At 30.9% G+C, this 25,471-nt stretch overlaps 2 protein-coding genes across 4 annotated transcripts in view; one reads left to right on the top strand and one right to left on the bottom strand.

Annotated features, from left to right (window-relative positions):
• LOC146719993 (uncharacterized) overlaps positions 1-865 on the top strand; it is a 5,988-nt gene extending 5,123 nt beyond the window's left edge. The window contains exon 5 of the mRNA XM_085489151.1: positions 143-865. Coding sequence (XP_085345277.1) covers positions 143-312 — 170 coding nt within the window. The 3' untranslated portion in view covers positions 313-865. The remainder of the gene's footprint in view (positions 1-142) is intronic.
• Positions 427-25,471, bottom strand: prom (prominin). 3 transcript variants are annotated; one of them, XM_085489147.1, is made up of 17 exons: positions 25,376-25,471; positions 23,604-23,984; positions 23,099-23,154; positions 22,679-22,854; positions 21,933-22,120; positions 18,845-18,940; positions 13,025-13,227; positions 10,501-10,636; positions 4,602-4,772; positions 3,892-3,988; positions 3,140-3,334; positions 2,502-2,718; positions 1,619-1,918; positions 1,330-1,488; positions 1,065-1,201; positions 892-936; positions 427-734 (listed from the first exon to the last, which is right to left on the bottom strand). In XM_085489147.1, exons 1-17 carry the CDS (start codon positions 25,389-25,391, stop codon positions 704-706), a joined length of 2,604 nt encoding a protein of 867 aa, XP_085345273.1. In that variant the 5' UTR covers positions 25,392-25,471; the 3' UTR covers positions 427-703. The 3 variants fall into 3 exon arrangements, with proteins under 3 accessions (XP_085345273.1, XP_085345274.1, XP_085345275.1); XM_085489148.1 differs by having other exon boundaries at positions 3,892-3,943; XM_085489149.1 differs by having other exon boundaries at positions 3,892-3,910.

Below are 25,471 nucleotides of genomic sequence, written 5' to 3'. Positions count from 1 at the left end.
TGACTGAAGAAATGATGTTAAAAAAAATTGATTTCAGATATTTTATTAATACTTAATAATTTTTCTTATTGTTTATGCACTTTGCAAACTATACAAATACGTGATACGTAGATGTTCAGTAAACAACTAGTTTTATTCACAGAAAAGGAACATGAGGCGACGATAAATACGAGCGACGGTCCAGAGCCGCTTATGCGAACATCTTGGATGCAATTGACTCGGCTGAACAAAGAACATATTGGAATATATCATTGCATTGCTAACAATTCCATAGGTGAAGCAAGTGCGAGTTCATTCGTGTCTATATCATGAGATATATTATGCATTTCGTGAAATAATTTCTTATGTTACTATTGCGCAGGAATATGATATGGTAAGAAAAACAAATTCTGGTATTCAGAAAGTACATATTTTTTCATAAACAGACATATAAAGAATTTTTCACAATTATAATAGATTACAATTTTTAGTTTGAATAGATTTTATTAAAATAAATGGCAGTCGATTATTTTAATGTAAAGAAAACTTACGATAATTAAAATACTAGCAAGATTTTTATTTTGTACGCCCTATACATTATTTTAAGGTTCTTCAATGTTCTTGCCATATTCTTTGCTATATATTCTTGCCACATAACTCTGATATCATATTAATATCTTTCCGGATATGCTTGTAACATGAAGTTTTGTTTTTTTCGTCATTGTTACCAATTGCTTTGCGGCAGCGGAGGTGGACTGTAAAATATAATTTCAGCTACAAATACGATTCAATATCAATAATTTATATATGCTTTATACACGCTTTTGATATTATATATTATACATCAATACAATGTGTGATTTAAATATAAAATATGAAAATATTATATATATCAAAGTTATATATACTTACTCTGGCGTTCGCCATATTCTATCGTCATCTATATCGAGACTTTCCCTAACAAGAAAATATATTTTTATTTTTATATAAATTTTATAAATATATTTTTTTGTTAATTTGTTTTTATTTTTATAGTTTAAGTCTTTTAAATTTGGATCAAATAATTTATAATCAGATATACAAACGTTCTTGTTGGCGGGCTAACAATTTCCATAAAATGAGATCGAGCTGGTTTCTTATAAAATAGTGATAAAATATGAGCTATTGGTGTGCTGGCAATCATGACAACTGCACATACGAATGTAGCGAACCAGAAACCATTCTAAATATTAATCATATAGAAAACCTTGTTGAACATGTGCTTAATATTAATTTATTATTATTTGTTGTTAGATATTAAAATTAATGGATTTATTTTTAACTAATAGTTAATGATTTTATTTTACATACGAAAGGACTTAAGATGTGACCACACAATAAGTGTCGGATTCCTTCTAAAACGTCCCACAAAGGTCGACATTTGGATATTCTCGTGCTCATTTCTGTAAGAACGTGCATCCGCCATTGATCTAGATAATTGGCCATTCGGTCCACGTACGCTTTTGTTTTCTGAAAATGTGAACGATAAATCTTAATAATTTAACTTTAACGTGAAAATATTTTCTATCTTATGGATAAGAAATAGCCACAACTTTATATTTTTTTTAATCTACAAGAATATTTTTAGCATGTCGCCCACCAATTGAGCTATCTTTTCTCCCTGATGATCTATATAATATTGTATAGTTCGGAGATGAGAGATTGATTGATTAACTTGACGCCAAAGAGGTTGCACTTTCAACTCCAGAACTGCAAGGCGATACACCAAATCGTCCTGGAATTTCATTAGAGGCTTCACCCGTCTCAATGTCAGATCGCGCATTGTTATCCCAATGCTTTGCAGTTCTCTGGCAATACTTCTATCTTGCAGCTGACGGGATATATTGTCTAACTGATTGGACATTGTAGTCAAATCTTTATTTAAAATTGGTCCTTGAATCTGCAAATATAGAAAATATTAATAAAAATATTTGGAAATATAATATTTATATCGAAAGTCGCTTTTAAAATAACCTTAAATTTTGTTTAATTAATATAAATTATTGTAAGCTGAAAAAGCATTTGTTAATTATATTTGAATGACGTATACATATACACACAAAATAAGAATATTATATTAAAATAAATATACACGTGTATGGTATGTGCATTGTGTACTTGATGAATTGACGATGCTATATACATGCAACTAAATACATTTTAATTAGTGGCGGCATTGAAGCATAATCATGGAAACAACTCGCTATGAAATTCGTGTCGTTTATCATACTAGCCATCTAGTATTACGTAGTTACGCAGCTACGTAATTTGTTACTTTCCTTTAATATGCTAGTAAATTTTTCAAGAAAATTCTTCAAGCTATGTTGAGTAATCCCGAGCTTTAATCAAATTGATAAAGTCAAGTAAAATTTTCGTTTATATTATATTATATAAAAATTATATGTTTTGCTTTTACTTGAGAAAATAGAAAAATAAAAATCGGAATAATATGAGCAGAGTAATCCATAAGTAAACGAAAATACCATTATTCTGTGCGCCGTGAGATTTAAACCACAAGCATATAATAAATCCTGAAGCCGCAGATTTGGCGTTAATATTCGGAGACCTTTCAAATCAACTTTGATATTTGAAATTGCTTTAGACAAGCTTATCCATGTCCAATGCGCAGTCAAATGTTCTAGTTTTATCGTGTTTTCCAGCCCGAAGGCGGGATAAACTGCCTCGTTGTTTCGACATTTTCTAAAAATAAATATAACTGTTGAAAACTGTAACACATATTGTGCAAAGCTCCACTCATTGTATTTGTCTTTTTTAGCCTGAGGGGTACTTAATCGAAAAATATAGTTAAAATTATGATATTATGCGTTGACTGTGTGTATAGTCTATAGTTAAACTATGTAGGATTATATTGAATGTGAATGACGTAATTTTATTAAAATACGTGACATTTTGTTTTTGATAAAAATATGAAAAGATTCTTTTATTTTTAATTACGACTGAAATATGACAAAATTATAGTATTAATTTAAAAAATCTGTACTTTTAATATATAACTTATTGTAGCAGTATTATATGCATCGTAATTTTCAGTTTAACCTACTTCTTTTGAGATAAGATCTGTGTAAAACTTGATTGGCATGATTACAGCAACATAGCTTACTCAAAGAGCTCCTTGAGGGAAACTTCGAGCCTTCTTCCCAAAAACGCTCGGGTTTCCAGCACGGCTTCCATAATACGATAGTCAGGATCATAGAGAGGCCGACACATTAACATTTCCGTATGGCTGGCGATGCCCAGAGTGACGATAAATACTGACCATAATGTAATTGAGACAAAACAACTCATAACCACTCCACTGAAATTCGATAGATAGCCTGATGATTTGTTTTATTAAATTTATAGGATTACGTCTGATTAAACTGTTTGGAATCGCATATTAATAGATTAAATAATAATCTACAGTATAAATATTTATTTATATTGTAATATTATTAATTTTGTAATATTGATGTTTATTGTGTAATAAGATATTTAGAGTAATTTTTTATTTTTTAATAACACATTATTTTAATAAATTTCAATTAAGATTTATATTATATATTGTGTATATATATATATATATATATATATATATATATATATATAGATATAGATATATATATATATATGCATATATAATATATAAATGTGTATTTTAAGACAACATTTAGCAATATTTAAAAACAAATCTAATATGTAAATTTAATAGAATAAATCAAATAATTAATCAGATAATTAACTTCTCTATTTAATAATTGTTCCATTAAGTACAATAATAGAATTATTACACAAATAGGATAAAATCTCGTTTAGTATAACATTTTATAACAAAAAAAGAATAAGAATTTCATAATATATTAAAGTAATGCTTACCACAAAAGAATTGGACGTACTTTATTTTTGGACCGCCAGCGATAACACAAAGCTCCAATGAGTAACAAAAAGACCGGTAGAATACATAAAACACTAGCTGCACATTGCATAAGCAAACCAGAAACATACATTATTCTTCGTTAGTTATTTGCTCATAAGTGAAGTATAGTATATATTGTTATTCTTTTAAGTGAAATTACAATGTATCACAGATAGCAATGACTTTAATTATAAGTATAGCACAGTGTACACGCAATAAAATTTTACTATTTATAAACCGAATCAATTAATAGTAGTGACACATTTTTTGATCAAACTTTATTATTATAATTATAAGTAAAACATAAGATAAAGGAGAGCAAATAAATGTGAACAGTTTCACTGAAGATCAATGAAATAATTATGTCACTGTTTTAATCAATGATATGTACATACATATATTTTACTCGTCGTTAGAAAAATATTAAAATTATTAATTATTTTAAAGATTAAAAATTAAAAATATTATTGTAATATATATTGAAAAAATGCATACAGAAAATGTCTATAAAAATGTGTCTAACTTTTGGATAACAGAGTTATCCTCTTAAATTGTTTATTTCACATGCAGAGATGCTTTCTATGATCTCCGCGATCGTTTTCCAAATACCAGGATGAACTCGGTGAATAACGGAAAAATATTCAATGTAATCTTGAAAAATTCTACGTACCTGTGCCAACGATCCACCTGATATGCTCGAAAGCGATGATACGAGGAATAGCATAATCCGTGATGCTTCTCACAGAATCCAGCTGCTTTGAGAGTTCGAAACTATTCGTCTCTATACTGCGCGTTTGCTCGACAATCCTGGCACGTGCTGCATTGATCTCACGCCGAATCTCTACGGCAATATAGAATTTTTCTACGTTTCTGTCATCTCAATTTTTCGTTATTTGGTGTTGCTTACGGATATTTGGACCAAGAAAAAATAGTTATAAAAAATACACACTTAATATACACTTAAAATATATTCTTAATATTTTCTACTTTTTCGGATTTTTAAACAAAAATATCAACTTAATTTTATTTTTGATACAAAATTTTACATATATATATATATATAAACTTCGATATTGTTATAACAGTTATATACCGCGCACCAAGATTTTCAAGACTCAATAATATTAACTCAATAATATATCTCAACAATAGTCATTAGATTGTGTTTCACTGTTCTGGCAAACAAAATTTTTTGCATAATTTATGTATGTTAGCTAAAATTATTATCAAATAATTAAATACAAAAGATAAATACGTAGATTAACAAATGTTTGAATATTATTCGTCAATTTAATAAATTAATTTAATAATAAAAATATACAGGAAATATTCGATCTTATATCAAGTGTACAGATATATTGTAACAGAATATTTTAACAGTAAACTTGTCTCGTAACAATCCAGTGTTCTTCCTGAACGTTAGAACAGCTTGGCAGAGCAATCTCGATCGACAGACATTAAACTAGTTCGACTTTATCATCCCGGTAACGGGACGAATCTTTACAAATTTTTTGCGACTTTTTTTCATGAAGTAATATTAATACGATATGGATTTCGCATTAGATCCTGGCCGTCATCTCCCTATCTCCCTATCTGTCTACCGATGGATGGTGACGGGCGACAAGCATTATTGGTCGATGGCGAGTTAAGAGAAGTCGACAAGAGTACAAGCTCGCGTCGCTTCGGTTCATCGACATTCCAACGGCGTAACATCCATCATCGTTTCATTGAGGAATATTCTCCATTTTCTTTATTAATAATTTCTTTGGAATTTTTTCCGTTTCATTAATGGGAAAGCAATGCTCATTATTCAATAATATGAACATTTTATACAATGATAAATTATTAAATTAAGGCCATGTGTAACGAGCAATACGATATTATTTTATTATTGAGAAGAAAATTCTTAATTTGAAATAATAATTATACAAACGTTTCGAGCTCTACTTGCTCCTCTTCAGTGCGCAAAAAAATAGTGATAATAAATAACGATAATAAATAAATACATAAAATTCTAATAAAAAATCCGCAATACATAGTCAATATAAGTTATATAGTTGAGTCATAGTTAAAACGCAAAATATATTTACAATGAATTGAGACCATTAAAATAGTTCAACAAAGTAAGAACCCAATTAGAAGCAGAATGATTCGTCCGGTTATTCATAAAATATATTAGAATTATTAATAAAAACTTGGAGTGACACTTATACATTACTCCAAATGAACCACTTATCGTTATTTGACGAAAGTCCCTCGATCTGGCAATGATTATGTTCATTCTCTCCAAATTATTAGATATTTGTTAAAAATTGTTCCGAATAACTTGAGATGACAATGCTTCCAATTGTTGTTGGCCTTATTGTTAGTACTTGACTGTTGAACAGACAAGCATTGTCATCTCAAGTTATTCGGAACAATTTTTAACAAATATCTAATAATTTGGAGAGGATGAACATAATCATTGCCAGATCGAGGGACTTTCGTCAAATAACGATAAGTGGTTCATTTGGAGTAATGTATAAGTGTCACTCCAAGTTTTTATTAATAATTCTAATATATTTTATGAATAACCGGACGAATCATTCTGCTTCTAATTGGGTTCTTACTTTGTTGAACTATTTAATGGTCTCAATTCATTGTAAATATATTTTGCGTTTTAACTATGACTCAACTATATAACTTATATTGACTATGTATTGCGGATTTTTTATTAGAATTTTATGTATTTATTTATTATCGTTATTTATTATCACTATTTTTTTGCGCACTGAAGAGGAGCAAGTAGAGCTCGAAACGTTTGTATAATTATTATTTCAAATTAAGAATTTTCTTCTCAATAATAAAATAATATCGTATTGCTCGTTACACATGGCCTTAATTTAATAATTTATCATTGTTTTTATTGTCATACGAGCTTGAGCATTGGTATGTGATGTTTTGATTAGGTATTAATTTTGCATAACATTTTATAATGCCTATCAATATTTATTAATATTATCGTTATTATTTGAAAATATTTTTTAATATCAATTTGTAGAGGCGAGCAAATTATATACGTGTATTCTATAAAGTTACAGATATTTAATGCAAAAACAATGATTTATAATAGAATAATTAAAAAGCCAAATGATTGTATACCAATAAACATTGATTTAAAAAAAAAGAAAATTTTGAATTTAGAAAAAAAAGAACATTATTAATTTAAAATTTTTGTATGCATCTAAAATGGTTCTAAACTATTTTGGTTTAGCATCTTAATGTATTTTTGCATCCGTAAAATATTGTTTTTTAATTTAAGAACGACTTATATTTTAACTCTAGATTTTTAATTATCTATATAAAAAATGACGAAAAAATTTATAAATATTACTATCGTACATTTACAATAATTATACAATTTATATTTCTGAATTATACTACAAAAGCTATCTTATTAATATTACAAAGCATACATATCGGAATCTAGCAGACACAGAGTAAGTAGAATAGGTCCGTGATATTGCCCGACACGACAGGCCGTCAAAACGCGACTCTTTCAGCATCAATCATAGATCCCATCGCGAAAGTTTATACGGGTGCCTCGGGAAAGATATATAACACGTTCGCGATATCTACCAAGATGTTTGCTCAAAGCATTTACCGCATTCGTTTGTCTATTAAGGATAAAGTCCTCTGACTCTCCCTTTTTCGCCGTCGATCTCGTGCTCATCGCACTCTGGGGCAGAATTGCTGACGCGTATTCCCTCGTCCTGTGACGAAATATCGTTTATACAGTACTACATGGGAAAAGAGTAAAAAGGGCAAAAACGTGTGCTATTGAAAAACGTGACATTCTGCGCTAAACTACCTGATCTAAAGAATGACGAAGAAGAAGGAAGGGAAAAGTTTAATGGAATTTTTTTTAACAAAGTGATTTAGTCGTGCATGTGAATATCTTATAAGCTTCTTTTCATTTGGTTAACATTTTTATGCTTGCATATAATTTTAAATGAATATGAGATACGTGCACATGAATATATTACATTTTTCAACTAATACATGTGTAATTATATAATTATATTATTTTAATTTATTATTTAAATTATTATTCAAAAAATTTAAATACATTTTTTAAAATATCGTTTAAAAATATCATATTTTACAGTGACAAATTTTATTTTAAAATAGTTATTTTTTTTACATGTTGTAACATAAATTGTTTCTTTATTAGTAATCTTACTTTTAAAAATAACTGCAAATATATATGTATTCAAGATATTGCTAAATTCATATGTATTCTATATAATACTAAAAATTAATATATGAATTGTATCGTTTGGTAACTATATATTAACATTTTGGAAACTCTTATGCTTCAAGATAAAGTTAATATTATTTATAAATTTACAAATAAAGTAAATAATATTATTTATAAAGCTTGTAAAGAAGAAGTGAAACTGTGATCTTATATAGTTCAAAAATTAAGAAGTTTAAGAAAGTTTAAGCAAGAATAAAAAATATCTTTAAAAAAAGTCTATTTAATTTTATCGTACAAATTAGATTAAATATAAATTTTGTTGATATAAAATAAATAAAGAATATTATAGCTGTCACATTATTAACTCTTCTGGCATCGATTCATAGAATTATTAAAATATCAAAATGCACTTTAATAGAACAAATTTTTCACTTTTTAAATTTTGTTCACAAAAAGATATGATCTAATTTAACCTGGATTTGTTTACCTTTAAAGTTATAATACGGCTTAACATCACTGTTACCGAACAATATACTATAGATATCGATAAATATGATGCAAAAACAAGGAAAAAGAGAAGGAGAAAAAAAGAGTAGAAGAACAGTGGAGATAACGCACATTATGAATCTACAAAAAGAGTATCTTCTTCGAAACTTTACTTTTTTATTTTATCTTCTAGTTCCTTGATATTGGCTTTATGTCGAAATAATGTCTATGAAATATTATGTAAGAATTCCAAAAAAATTTTAAAGTTTGATATTGTTGGCTTTTTGAAGTACATGCAGCGTTCAAAACAAATTTTATATAATTGTGTATAGTATTTCCTATATGAAAAATCTATTCTTAACTTTCTTTGTTCCATCTAAGTCAGCTTTCTTTGCCGTTATTCCTTCCGTGAAAGTTTTCTAGTTATACGAAGTGCTGATATCGATAGTTAAAATAGTGAGAACTCGTTACATAATTTTGGAACAAATATATATATATATATATATATATATATATATATATATATTTGTATAAACAAGCAAACACATTTAGAATTAATTTTTTTTCAAAATTTATCGGACTTTATTTCTTTAAAAGTATATAAAATTTTCCTTCCTTTATTTATTTTTAGTCAAAATATGCGAGATTTATTTTACGCAAACATTGCGGCTAGATTTATCAACATTTGTTACGATTTAATCGCGACGAAGGTTCACCAAGATTCCCGCATTTCTTTTTATTTTCCTTCTATTGTTTGCGGCGGTAGATTGCGTTCTTCCCGATTGCTGTCTGGATTTCTGCGATGGAAATTATTCCAAGAATGAACTAACGCACCTGTTTGTACAAAGCTTTGAAATTAATCAGAGAAACTGACGAATATTTAAAAAATTAACCATTACAAATTCAATATAATAATTATTATATAATAATAATAATAATCATGATAAAGATATAACTTATTGCTAACCTAATGCACATTTAAGATGAAAAACTATTGGTAAAAAGTATTAAACTTTAATGCATAGAAAAATTTATCTCATAATAAATTAAATAGTACATAGATAAAAGAGGAATTACGAGAGTTTTCTCTGTAATGTATGTATATAGGTTGTATATACATCTTTGCTTTTGTAAATTAGCGAGTTATACCGTGAAATGGCAATTATTCGTGTCATTTACTTCTCCAACAGAACGGCATAAGCCATTTATTCAGCTTAACTCACATCATCTCTCATAACATTCAGAGAAACCTGGCGTTGAAGGAACTAATTTAGTTAATATAAGTATGCTGTCTTCTAAGCTGGGCAATAGAGCCAAGGAAACGAAACGAAAAATTAATTAAAACGGAACTGTATCTCAATTTGAGATCCCAAAGTTCCACATATAAATTAATTTCGAAACTTACATATGGAGAAATAAGCGAGAAAAATATAGGTCCGAACTAATTTAGCTTTCTTCGAGTGCGCGAGCTCTTTGGCAAAGTTTCTGCGCTGAAGTGTCGTCGCGATCTCAACGTGTCGTCGCGCGTGCTATAACGTATCATAATACATGACATCAATGCCGGAAAGTTTTCTGACGCTTTATATATAGTGCATATCGTTCTCTCTCTTCTCTTCCCAATTTCCTGCCTCTTCCCATTTTGATTCTTCTCAGAGAGAACCAAATAGTTACACGCTCAACTAAATTCTACGGGATCCACATTCATGACCCTTTCGATGAGGCACAAGGTTTGGCTGCGACTGGCTTTTGTATCGAAAAAAGCTCTGCATTGAGAGCGCAGATCTCGCGACTTTTTCCAATATAATATCAATTCAGAGAATGGAATCGTGAATATTCTACCTACGGTTACGAGCATCCAATGTGGTCCGGGCGATGTGATGCGGTACATAGAGGTACTCTCCGCGAACTTGACGTCCTGCTTCCGTCAAATTTCCCCGACTGATGTTCCGTAGAAGTAGCAAACGATCGTCTCTCAGTAGCTGCAACAAAAGTATATACACAGTGTCTCAGAATAAAATCAAATTTAATAGCAAAGTTTTTCATCATTTTGACATCAATTTTTTTCCACAAATCTCTCCCGAAATGAATGTTAGGTATGTGTCTGTATATATAATTTTATTGTTAGTAGTTTTTGCTATAAAAGAAACAGTAAAAGAACAGTTTATATTTTATCATTGAGATTTGATTCGCTTCTGAATCAACCTGTATAGACAATATAAGAATAAAATGATCGCACGAGAGCAAAATGTATCCATATGCCGGAAATCGATAAACTGAAATAGTAAAAATTACGAGTAATTTATGAGTCTTTTGACTATATATAATATATTTTTATTATGGAAACTATCATCAGATAACAAAATAGCATGATCAACTAAGTTATTAATAGTGTTAATTTTATACTTAAATGGGTGATTCAAATAATAGTTTAAATATCTGCCAGAAGATGTGGGTTTCTGGTACCAATTTGTTAAAAGTTTCCCGTTGTTTCTAATAACCGTTGTGTTTAGAAAATTGATCATATTATTTGTTTCAATCGCATAAGTAAATTGTAAACGTTGATGATAATTATTAAATGTAGTCAGGATATTATCAATCTCAGAACGTGGAATTATTGCAAAAATGTCGTCAACATACCTAAAATCTTACATTGTAAAGCGTTTAAAAATTCTGTTTCGAGATCGTTCATAACTAAATCAGCCAAAATAGGTGAAAGAGGGGAGCCCTTTTTTGAAATTGATCATTAAAACAAAAATTTGTAGACTCTAAAGAACTTCAACTCTATATAAAAATTGTGATAAGCTAAAACTGGTGTTATCAGAAATGTCCGTCCAACGTTTTTCAATTGATTTTAAAACTAAGTCTGTAGGAATATTTGTGAACAAAAAAGTAACATCAAGTAAAATCAACATTTCACTATTGTCAATATTAAAGTTCTTAATTTTATTCACAAAATTCCAACCATCTTTAATGTGGGAAGCAGGTTTCAAGACTGACTTTTCTAAAATATCATGCAAAAAGTAAAGTTAATATTTTTTTAGTGACGTATTTGAATGCACATAATGTACGAGAAAATAAATTTGAAGATATAAATAAATTAATTTATATATTAAGTACTTAGCACTACTTTATTAAGGTAAATTTTAATCATAAAAAAATTGAATAGATGATAAATAAGATGAAGAAGCGGAAGTTGTGAAAGAATAATACTGCTATTATCGCGTAACATGATTGCATTCAGTCGCTAACGATGAGAAAAATGGATGTACTTGAATTTGGGAGTCTGAGAGTATTATATATTTTTGCATTTACATGCGTAGGATTTACATGCGAGATTTCGTATTTAACAAAAAATACAAAAAAGAATTCTTGAAAAATTTCCGCTGCAGTACTCTCATCTCTCTTTCAAATCTCAATTTAAATATTTACTATTTTTATTTAAAATTTATGTAAGCTTTTTGAGCATGCAGAACAAAGTAAAAAGTAAAACTAACGAACTATTTTTTTTTTTTTACAAAAACTGCAAAAAAAAAAGAAAAATTTATCCGACTATTTATAATTACGGTATTGTAGGAATCGAGAATTTATCGTCTTAAGTCCGTTTTTATTTCAAGTTGTTTTGACATATTGTTATTTCTCGTGTTGACGAATCGGTCGTGGCCGAAATTTATTGTGACTTGCGGGTCTATTGTCTCGAGCCCGTATTTGTCTTGAGACAGTTTTTGTACTCTTGTTTTGCCATGCGATGGATTAGATATGCGAATTTGAACACTCGATGTGTCGCTTCCTGATTGGCTCACGCGGGGCTTGACGATGATATAAAGCGTCTCTCCCGAGGTTCCGGGAGAAGAGCACCGAATTTCGCGAAGCCGTAGAGTACGTGGAACTGCGGATAAGTTATCTGAATATACCTATATTAAACCATTTCTCGTAATACTTTATTATTCTATCCGAAATAAGACACAATCCGTGATTCCTACAGTATTATATTTTAATGATTAAATATTATAACAATATAGAGATGTAAAATAAATATGGGGAAAAATGATATATGTTACGAGCAGAAATATATGAAAAGAACGTAAATATTGAGTAAAATTTTAATTAAAAGATGATATTTTAATTAAAATCGTAGCAAAACATTGTTATAACTCGTTTAAATAAATGTAAACTGCCATTTATATTTATAATCGTTAACTAAATCGTTTGTGCATTTTACACCTATTCGTATTTATTTAAACAATTTTTGCTGCATATGAATAAAATATCTACATACAGAAGCGTGATAAAAATCCGCCGCAAATCAAATTATTTATTCAACGCGAACGCATTAGACCATACTAACGTCAATTGTAAAGTTTATTCACCCGTTCTATCTGTAGATCCAAGCGAATCCCTGAAGAGTCAATGACAGCACAAAGAGAACGATCTGGACCGGAGCATGCTCTCACCGCACTTTCCAAGTCCCGTCGTATCTCGTCCGTTTCCCTACTCAATTCCAATCCGAGTTCGTGAGCTTTCTCACCCTCCCTCAGCAAAGATTCAGTTCTGGCAGATAACTCTTGCGTCGCTGAAACATGTAATACGATACCATTAACAGCTTACATATACTCTGTATTTAATGTTCTTATGTTACCTAACACCATTAGAAATTGACACAGAGAAATTATCCAAGTTTACACTATAAAAATCAAACGCACTGAAATAATATCTGTTTCTGTTTAGAAGGAGTTCTAGAGAAGAACATTATAATATTGATACATGTCGAGAGAAAATACACATAATGCTCGTTAATAAATGATTAATAAATTAAAATATGTGATATAATAAAAGGCCAACTTAACGAGCTTATATGCTAATAATTGAAAAATTTTTATTTATTAATTTACGTCATACTATACAAAAGTTACGATAAACGTTTCGACTGTACGACAGTCTTTCTCAATATCCTAATAATATGTTAAAAAATTAATTTAGTCATTTCGACCTCATAAATAAATACAACAATTATAAGATTATATGACGAACGCAGTATAAAATTCATGATTGTTGGCATGAGTTAGAGCGTCAGATGCTGTTATATTATGTAACGACACTGTGAACAAATTAATATATCCGCTCAAATATTACAATACATTTAGATTTTTAATAAATAGTATTAACTTACTTTTTTGTCAACGAACATAACACCCTTGTTAAAAAATTATTTCTTTTTACTTAACATAATCACAATGTGTACTTTTTTAAAAAACAAATCGATATCTGTATCTTACAATGTCAGAGCGCTGTATATATACCCAATTTTTAAGATGACGTAGACAATTTTTTTAAAATATCATAATAAGAACCGTCAAGAGTTAAATTTATTTTGACTTCAACGTACTTCACATTCAACGAAACGATCTATAAACAAATACATGGAACTCCTATGGGATCGCCTTTATCTCCAATTATTGCTGATATTGTCATGCAAGATATAGAAACTAGGATTCTTGAAACTATAAAGGTTAATATAAGGTTTTACTATCGCTACGTCGATGATATCTTGCTTTGCTTGCCGGAAGATCAAGTCACATATCTAGTAGAAAAATTTAATGATTGTCACGATAGATTAAAATTCACAATAGAAAGAGAGGATAACCGTAGCATAAGTTTTTTAGATATCTCACTCAAAATTATAAATAACATAATATACATAGATTGGTTTCAGAAAAAAACATTTTCGGGTAGAACACTCTCATATCATTCAAATCATCCTATATGCCACAAAAAAAGTGTAATATATAATTTAGTAGACCGGTCAATATTATTATCACATCCCCGTTTTCATAGTAAAAATTTAACATTAATCATAGAGATTTTATTGAGCAATAGTTATCCTCTTGATCTCATTTTCTCAGAAATCAATAATAGACTGAAGTTCCTTATTGTTAATAGATTAAACAAAGAAATGACTCAAGATATAAATAACGAAATCATAAATAATGACAATAATAAAAAATTCATAGCGATACCTTATATTGAAAGAATCTCGGAACTAGTAGCATCAGAATTAAAGAAATCAAATATAACAGTAGGATACAGATGTCTAAAGAAATTAAACAGAGTCATAAAAACGCAAAAAGACAGAGATAAGCTCCAAAATAATTCGGGGGTCATATATAAGATTTCGTGTAATAATTGTGATGCTACATATGTAGGACAGACGAAAAGACAATTAGGTACAAGAGTAAATGAACATAAAAATAATATTAGATTAGATTCAGCAAGGCACTCGGTGGTTTCTGATCATATTGTAAAATTTACACACAATTTCAATTGGAACGACACAAAAATCCTAGATTATGAAAAGAATTATTTTAAAAGGTTGATATCAGAAATGATATATATTAAAGAAGAAAACAACAGTATCAACCTAAAAAAGGACACCGAGCGTCTTGACGGTTCTTATTATGATATTTTAAAAAAATTGTCTACGTCATCTTAAAAATTGGGTATATATACAGCGCTCTGACATTGTAAGATACAGATATCGATTTGTTTTTTAAAAAAGTACACATTGTGATTATGTTAAGTAAAAAGAAATAATTTTTTAACAAGGGTGTTATGTTCGTTGACAAAAAAGTAAGTTAATACTATTTATTAAAAATCTAAATGTATTGTAATATTTGAGCGGATATATTAATTTGTTCACAGTGTCGTTACATAATATAACAGCATCTGACGCTCTAACTCATGCCAACAATCATGAATTTTATACTGCGTTCGTCATATAATCTTATAATTGTTGTATTTATTTATGAGGTCGAAATGACTAAATTAATTTTTTAACATATTATTAGGATATTGAGAAAGACTGTCGTACAGTCGAAACGTTTATCGTAACTTTTGTATAGTATGACGTAAATTAATAAATAAAAATTTTTCAATTATTAGCATATAAGCTCGTTAAGTTGGCCTTTTATTATATCACATATTTTAATTGTATACGAGCCGAAGTTTAATTTATAAAATATATACAGGGTTTGTCCGGAAAGTAATGCGTCGCATTTTTTTGTGACGCGACTATACATCGCAGAGCGATGGGACCGGTTGGGGAGGAAGGGGGGTACCCTTAGCTTTCCAACGGTAGGTCGCTCAATTGTTTCCATGCGCTTGGAGGGTTAGGACGGCTTATTCTGTGAACCTCTGCTTAGTGGTCGCGTCGAACTTGTGATGGAGAGAACGATAGAGCAACGCTATGCGATAAAGTTTTGCGTGAAGCTGGACAAGACGCCGCTGGAAACTTTTGAAATGCTCAAGAAAGTTTTCGGGGACGATTGCCTTTCCAAATCGCAGTCAAACAGATGGCACAAGATGTTTAGAGAAGGTCGGAAGGAGGTCGCCGACGAGGCCCGCGCAGGACGCCCGTCAACATCGCGAACGGACGACAATGTGACTCGTGTGCGCCAATTATTGAATTCAGACCGTCGAATGAATGTTCGCTTAATGTCGGAATTATTGAACTTGCCGAAAACGATTGTTCACGAGATTGTATCGGAAGACTTGGCCATGCGGAAGATTTGCGCAAAACTTGTGCCCAGAGTGTTGACCGATGCGCAAAAGCAACACCGAGTGGAAGTTTGTGAAGAACTCAAGCAACTCTGTGCAGATAATCCCAATTTCCTTCGGCCCCGGCGGACTTTTTTTTATTTCCTCGGCTGAAAAGGGAGCTCAAAGGACAACAGCTCGAGTCGGTTGACAACGTACAAGCTACTTCGACGGCCTCCCTGAACAGCATCCCAGTCAAGGAGTTCCAGAAATCTTATGACGCATGGAAATCGCGTTGGCAAAAATGTATTGACGCAGAAGGGTCATACTTCGAACAATTTTAAGTTGTTTTACCTATGCGATCAATAAATTCTTTTTTAAAAAAATGCGACGCATTACTTTCCGGACAAACCCTGTATATTTAATAAATTAAACTTTGGATATAGGACGTGAAAGATATAAACGTGTATCGTGAGGTGCGTGTAATTATAATAAATAATTATAATAAATAACAATTTGCATTTATCTTTGTCCACGTTTGATAATAATCGATAGCGTTAATAATCTTAAGACGAACTTTCGACATACTGGATATACTCAAATAGATTATCAAACTATTAGCCGAACAACTAAAAGTAATAACGGAGGGTGTAATGAAGCAATTTGTAAGATGCCGCCACCTGCCTATTAATATATTATACTTCGTCTGCACTGATGGGAAATATACGATAGCGATAGCGTGTCTCATATCGTGTCTCTGAACATTTGCCACCGTAACAGGCTTTCGTTACTCGAATTAATTCTACTACAAACGCACTCCGTCGTGAGGAAGGCGACCTTCGATTCGTGCCTCATGGCTATATTTTTAGGCAAACTATACGGCGTGTGTTACAAATTTATAATTACGATAGCGTATCTAAAAAATTAAAAAATTATAAAAAATAAAATAAAATATTTTATAGCGCATTTGTGCGGTGTGTGTGAAAAACAGACGTGTAATATATTTAATAGTCACTGCGCAAAGATTGAAACAGTAAAGTCTTTAAGAACTTCATCTCGTAGTTAAAATCTTCTTTAATTAAAACTTTCGGACGATGGTTTCATACGACTTTGCCTTTCTCTCTTATTTATGTTGGCTCGACTATATAGCTAACTTCGTTATTTGTAATACTTCAAATTTTACTTCGCAGAAATTCACGTATATATTTTCCGAAAATTATATTCTTAACTATACTATGCAATTTCCAAATAAATCGATAAAAATTATTGTCAGAAATGATTAATGAAAATAAGTTTTTATTATCAGAATGCAGAAAAAATATAACTCATTCTCTCGCAACTCTTTGATTAATAATTCTTTTAAATAAATAATATATTAGGGGATAATTATTTCAAAACACCCGGTAGAGAACACCAAACATAGCGCATACGTATGTATGATACACGTGTAGTGATTACGCAAGGGGTTGCTCGAAAGGAGATAGCGAGAGCCGTAGTTGCGGTAGTAGCTGCTAATTTAGTTAGTATACTGTTAGTAACTTGGTATCCTGACTAAGTGACACTTTAGGTTGAGAAGGTCACTTAACGACGGGAAATTTACTTAAAGACCGAATGATCTTACTAGAAACAATCCAAATCATCCATGAGAGAGACATCGAATTAATTCGTGGTCCTAAAAGCAACAGTTTAGATGTGTACTTGTACAGACATATTAATTACACACGTTTAATTAATCAAATAATATCAAATCGATAATATGTACGTACTTATTGACATGAAAGTTATCGGTACGTGTTTGATTCTCAAAGTAATTAAAATTATTTTCTACGACGAAAATCAGTCATTTAATTTAATTTGGCGTTAACATAAACGAAATTATTCATCTACATAGCTTGGTGCAATTCTCACTCTATATTGAAACGTTAAACCGTTAATGTTGAATAAATTTTGTCGCATGATGCGTTGTAGAATACGGTGAATCCACGGGAGTCGTCAGATTTATTATGACCACGCGCAATTCGCGAGGCAACGACGAATGAACGACGTGGTCGCTTCTCCATACGGAACGTGCAATTCTACGCATAAATTAATATACGTACGACGAGTACTACGCGCGACGCGTAGATATTGCAGTTATGAATATGCAAACATTCCGGGGTGCATCGCCACCTTCCGACAAACGAACTATAATATTGGCACGGAATATTCCCAGCAATATCCATTGCGCCGAATATATAACACTTGGAGTTACCAAAAGTCTTGAGCTAATTTTTATGCTATAAAATCTGGTAAAAGTAAAATAAATAAAAAAGAGATATTTTCTTATATCTATGTTGTAGATTAATCGTAATCGCAAAACGTGAAATTTTAATCTCGTGATTATTTACGATTGTACATATACATATATATATATATATGTTGCAGAATTTAAATAAAATAATTTACAATTTACTGCAATGCATACGATTTAGAAATTTAGAAACATAACTAAATCTAAATTTCTTAGGAAGAACATAGAAATAATAGCTATTTAAATGTAGAAATTAAAAAATATCTTGAACAGCTATGTCTAATATTACGCAACTTTAATATTAATCATCGACATATACATAGATTAATATTTTTTCAATTTTTTAATTTCTTGTTTGTTTTATTACCATTTGCTAAGTCAACCAATGCATCCAATGCCACGTCAAGTCCAGTCTCGGCCGAAAGCTCGGTTTGAACAGGTTTGCCCAATAATTCCTCGACATCTATAAAACACAAGCGAAATATTTATTATATACGCTTCTATTTTTATTTCACATATATATTTTATTAACATGAGCATTATATGCTTATATATTATACAAATAATAATTTGTGTCGAAAGCACGAATCACTTCTATATTCTATTCATATAATATATCATTGCCCCGTCAAAGAATTACCTGCCAATCAAAGTTTCAAAAGTGTCACAAAAAATTATTAGGATATACTCGTAATAACGATATTAGAACGAAAACATAAAGGACCGTAATAGAGTGAAAACGAGAAATGGATCGTTAAAAATACATCGTTAAAAATGGATCATGAACGCCTCGGGCTAACAAACGACGTATAGGTAGTATACAGGCATTGTAAATCCCGTCACGTCGGTGCGTGGCAGTAATAATTTATCCACCCTGTATCCGCATCGGTTATCGTGATCTGATAGGAATTTTGGACCGGTGTGCAGGTGGTTTGATAATACGGATCTTTAACGATATTACGCGAAATCTCTCTGACAATTAAAAATGTATTCCGTTTTAATATAGGGTAAGCCCAGGAGTTTGTAGAAAGAATAGATAATGAAAAATTCAACGTAAACGGAATATCGTATCGATATAAACGTTGCGGAACATATCGGGCGATACTTTGTAATCTCGAGTTTAATTTACATAGTATCAATTCCCGGAAATATAAAATTTTGTATCATAATACACACATCTCTGGACTATATAGAATTCAAAAGAAACAACACGTATAGCCACATTGCCACTAAAACCGGTATCGTTGTCGTTCCATTTGGCGTGCGGTACGTGATCTGAAATCAAGACGGGACAGGAGTGTGTATGCTCACAAGTTTGTGGTAGCAAACACGCATAGTGTCCAGTGGTTGCATTGCACTAACGAGCTCAATTTGCTCAGGATTGTTAACGTGCAGGCGACAATGGGCCCATTAAGCGACGATTACAGACTGTCGATAGCTTTCATTAGATGCATATGCGTCTCTAGTCGTGAGAAATGTCATTAGATGATGGTACCGGACATCGACGCTTTACCTCGATTTACGTGGTTCGACTAGATATATAGACTGATCTTACTAAATTACATTTATGACTATGCAGCACAGATTTAACAACATTTTAAATTATGTACTTTCAATTTAATGGAAATTTAGTATAACATCTTGTTCCTGCTAAAACTGATAATTAATTTTTAAGTTTTAAATCAACGTACCAATTCTTGTAAGGTGGATTAAAATTTAATTTTCTTAACTCTCTGCTTAAACAATTAAACAAATTCCAAAACTGGAGAGTTCTAATAATATTCTGTATATATTATGTATGTATATTACATATATAATATTTGAATAAAATAAAATGTAATTAATAGTAGAAAAAAATAAAATATAATATAATAATGCAATTACAGAAATATATAGACAGATTTTTCTAATGGTATATTCTTTCTTTTCGAAACAATTATCCTAATTATCAAGATTAAATGCTGTTGGATCATATACATATTTATCCTGCAATGCTATCGACGCAACACAAGTTAAATTAATTGGATTAGCTATAAATGAATTTATCAAGCACGCAATCGAAATATATATATATATATATATATATATATAATATATAGTATTAAGAGCCAATCTACGAGAGGCAAGAAGAGAGAGAAAGAGAGAGAAAATGGACAAAAATATTCTAACCTGTCAGCGAATACATTAAATATGTGGACATATCGTAAATATAAATGTGTATATAATTCAAACATTGCGCACACTATTTAACTGAAAATATTTCGGATTGCCTCATACAGCAAGAAATTATGCTATACTAGTAAATGCCATGACATACATAAAACAACTAAAAATAATCTGACAGAACAAAAGCTTTTGAAAATTAAAATATTATATATAATTTTAAAGTTACCTTTGTCAGACTGTATGAGATATAAAAATCCAGAATTAATATTATTTTTTGCTATACATATGTATATTTTATTCATTTTTTCTTACATTTCAAAAAAATTGTCAGTATGTTGTTTTAATTCGTCAGTTACTAAATAGTTCTTAATTCAATGTGTGCAGTGTGATTAAGCTAGACTTAGATTGAAAACTTCCGAACTGTAATAAAATTCATAACATTTATAATTCTCTCATTTGTGAAGTTAAACTATAAGTCGTTAAACTTCGATTTTGACTACGTTTATGCATGCGATAAATTTGCTTAAATTTGACAAATCGTGCAGATGATTTAACATTAAATACGAGCCGACAAGTTTAGTGACAGAGTTAGCCAGCTTTGCGGCTACGTTCAAGAATCAAGAACGGAGAGTCGCTTGTAACTGACTGTTACGTTGTATCAAAGTGGCAGAGTTCTACAGCAATCGAACCACAAGCGGTTCTCCGCTTTCCACATTTAACCTGTTCCGGAAATTAGTTAATCGGCCACGAGCTGTATTTCTATATTACTATCAGCAGTTACGTTACAAATGTTTATTTCCTATCCTAATAAGAAAAAAGAATTTCTTCTTTAACTAGAAGCGAAAGAACGAAAACAACGTGAAAAAAAGCAGGCAATTTCAACATCCGCAAGTAATTTACAAAGATTAAAGTATTTTTATATTTATAAGAAAAAATTCCACAGTATTTAATATATTATAGTATTTATATAATTTGAACGATTCTTTTCTTATTTTTAGTTTCTGGTGTTAGTTTTTGAGACTCTTTACACGTCGAGCTTAACGAGCACAAAGATAGAAAGTTTGGAAGCACAATTAGGACAAAGTGCAATTATAGTAATTGGTAGGATACGTGTATGATAGTACAAAGAGCATTCTTAAACATCTTAAAAAATTGTGTCACAATCTTTTTTAAAAATGATTTAACACTTTGTTTTCATTGGGAGTGATGTGTGGAGCCAATTCTGTATGTGTTTGGAATAAATTAGCTGAGACCAGTATTTTTAATATCGTAAAAAAAATTTTACTTACTGTCCAGATCTGCGAGAATCGCTTCGCTAGCCACATCCAAGCTCCTCGTAAGGCATTTTCGCAGCTGTGACGTGGCATCTACGTGATAGTCCTTTAAATCCTGCAATGCTGTCTCTACCGTTATAGGGAACTTCCCGATCCCAGCTGCCACTTCCTCGTTGCATATTATCATTGTCACCATGCAAGACCTGCGAACCACGCACCAAGGATTATGAATAACGTAGAGAGTGCTTGCTCTAGGTAAAAGGTTTTCCAGTGTCATAGCGAGATGAATAACTAGATATATATACCTACTTATAGGCCTCCTTTCCCTTCTTCCTGTCTTCATTTATTCTCGTCACACATACTTCCTCATCTAATATTAATATAACGATATTCTAACGCAAATATAGATATAAGGAATGATACACAAGAGTACACTTTTATGTGTAAAATGTAGTTATTATGTATGAAGGTGTATTTCAATTTTCTATTTTGATTATTAACTGATTATTAAAAATGAAGAATGAAAATAATTGTGCATTTTTACCAAGCACAAAATAATAATGAGAAATGTGTAACATTAATTTACAAGTCAATGTAATCACGGGAATTTTATCATCTCCCTAAATTCGCGACGATTACACACTCGCGGAATGTAATCAAGAGGGGTAGAAGAATCAAGGAACACGAATAAGGTTGGAAGTGGCGGTAATAAGTTCTCAGAGAGCGATGTCTAAGAACGAGGGAATCGTCATGGATCTTACCCGAGCGTAAAGGCGAGAATGGCGAGGAGAAACGCGAGAACACCGGGATGCTGAGAGGGTTTATAATCCTGTCTGATTGGACGACAGGCGAGCCAAAGTTCTGTGCCAGGTATTATGCAGGCCAGTACGCAGCAAACGCCTGCTAAGCCCAGAAAAGCTGCTTCCACGTGCATGGACTGTAAAAGTTGCGATGAGGCTTGTGAGAAACTTAACAGCTAGTAACATGCGCATGACGTTAGATCGCGACAATTATGTATCGCATACATCGTGTAGTACAAATCGCGGAAAACGCTTCCCGAAATGAAGCAAGAAGCAGCAAGAGAGCAGCGATGCTTCTAATGAAGATTTTCTTTAATGAATCATTCCATTGTTCGCCAGTAACTGGAATATCTCTAGTCTCTCGGCGTAATTTCGCCTTACCTTTAAAATCAATTTCATGGTGCTTATGCGATTTTCCAAGGCATCCGTCAGTAAATCTGTAAAGAGCGAGGAAGATTATAATTCTCTCTCTGCTAATTGGAAGGAAGGCGCTAATTGTTCGATAGTATCGAGAAATCTATTAAATTACTTGTTGAATCGAGAATTATTAAATGGTAGGATAAAAACATTGAATGTTGCTTGCTATACAGGAAAAATATCTTTTAATTGCAAATTGCAAGTATAAAAATCAATCAATCACAGAGTTGAAACCTATAATAAATAAACTTTCAAACGTTAAATCGAGCTTTGATATGTGCAAAGTACTTTCTTCATTAAAATATAAATTATTTTATCGCGCATAAATTATCAATACAACTAAATACTTTACAAAACGCTGATGATTCGATTTTAAAACACACCTGCTGAAACATTATACATGTCTAGTAAAAGATCATATAAGCTTATTAAAATGTATATCGCAAAAAACCGTTTATGATTAGCTTACCGATCGGTATGTCGTAAGGTTGTACAAAAGACAGGAAGCTTCTAAGGTAATCGAAGGCAAACCAGCCCTTATCGAGATGCAAACTTGCCATCTTGTAACGCTCCTCTGTGGCAAATTTCGGAAACTTCAGCTTCGGTTTCTCGTCCCAGTCTTTGGTTGAGGTCAACGTTCCCGGGTGCGACACGTTCGAGTTGTTCCTCGTATCGTCAAGGAGCACGTTCGTCCCTATCATGTCCATCCGGCTCTCCTGTGTCTCGTTTGAGGAACGAAGAATGAGAAAGCTGTCGGTGGTCGAGCAATTGTTACCACCCGAGGTCGAATCAGTTGAGACTGATTCTTGAAGCGTGTACGCCCTCGAGGTAGCGACGACCAGAAGGAATACTGTAAGTTTTAGAGGAGTAGATTTTACGCGATGCTGTATTATTCCGATTTGCTGCTGCCGCGCGAATAGGAGTAATAATAAATATTCATTGAATTTTAAAAATTAATACAGTATAGTGTATACATTAATTTAATTGTAGATAATATTTGACATATAATTTAAAACCGCATAAATATTTTACAAGTACTGATAACTTTATTCATTAAAAGTTTATAATTTTCTAAGAGTAAAGAATTTTTATATTTACAATATTATCTTCTTATTTTAATAACACTGAAATATTATCTCAATGCATTATATTCAATATATGTTCGATATATATTTGATATATAACATCTGATAATGAAATTTTAACAAAAAATAATTATACTATTCTTTAGATACATTTAATAGCACACATATATTTTTACTTATAAAATAATTAAATTAAAGAGATAGTACTTATGTACATCTACAATTTAGGAAGTTTAACCGCAAAATGTTTACTTTATCAGTTACTTTCACTAGCGAGTATAATAAACAAATAATTATTAAATAATATAATAGTATAATAATGTGCAATGCAGGAATATAAAGTAAATTTTTAAATAATATTGAATTATAATATACATATATAATATGAATTAGAACAAACTATCTAAGCGTATCTGTTAAGAAGTGAGGAATGTAAGACATTAATATCTATTCAAGATGTTAAGCGTGTTTCTCCACGGACATAGACGACTTTGCTCTTTCCTCTATCTTCTTTAACTATTAATGTTATTCCATGATACGCGCTTGAAGTCTGATTGCACTGCCTCAAGTTATGTTTAAATAGCACTGAAATTGAAATTCCAACTAATGCTCTCCGAAGATCAAACGTCATACTCCGCTTTACGCCCTCTTTAAGTCGTAAATAGGATTATAGGTTGCAATAGTATTAAAAAAATTGTACATTTAAAAAGCAATATTAAAAACTCTCTGATATGTAACTCTTTTGCTTATTTAATAATTTAACTGTATTAAAATTAGTCAAGTTAAAAAATCTCGTCAACAAAGTTTCTAACAAATTCCTCGTTTTAATATCATTTAATTTGTGATAAATTAAATTTTCCTTTGTGCGGCAATTGATTTTTAATTTTCGACAAATATATCACAAAAAGTGATATTAAAAATTAAACAGTGAATATTAGAGCTAAAGATTACAAAGCACAAAGAGTGAAGTAAATCTGCTATTTATTCCGTGTGAAACAGTGATGCTCTTTGTCGACAAGATATTGTCAGAATTAAATCTTATTTTTCTTATTTTTCTTTGTATAAAGATTTAATAATCTTTTTAAGAGTAATAAATTCAGTACGTTTCATCAAAAAATATGTTTGTACGATGAGGAGAGATGTAAAATGCTCATGCCTTGAATCACGATCATTTTCCACTTAGATATTATTATCCGACGTTTTCCTTCATATGATCATAATCAACACTAACACCAATTGCACCTCTATTGAA

Source organism: Nylanderia fulva, unplaced genomic scaffold (genome assembly GCF_048542155.1).
Source record: "Nylanderia fulva isolate GAGA-0341 unplaced genomic scaffold, ASM4854215v1 Scaffold8, whole genome shotgun sequence".
NCBI classification, from domain to species: domain Eukaryota; kingdom Metazoa; phylum Arthropoda; class Insecta; order Hymenoptera; family Formicidae; genus Nylanderia; species Nylanderia fulva.
Note: the sequence above shows the minus strand (reverse complement) of the source record. Positions and strands in the feature narration are given on the sequence as shown.

What these genes read in the sequence shown, in the direction of transcription:
- prom (XM_085489147.1), bottom strand. An exon ending in ATTCTCGCCTTTACGCTCGG is followed by an intron (nt 22,121 to 22,678) that starts GTAAGATCCATG and finishes CGTGGTTCGCAG; the next exon opens with GTCTTGCATGGTGACAATGA. An exon ending in CAGGTGGATCGTTGGCACAG is followed by an intron (nt 3,989 to 4,601) that starts GTACGTAGAATT and finishes TGCAATGTGCAG; the next exon opens with CTAGTGTTTTATGTATTCTA.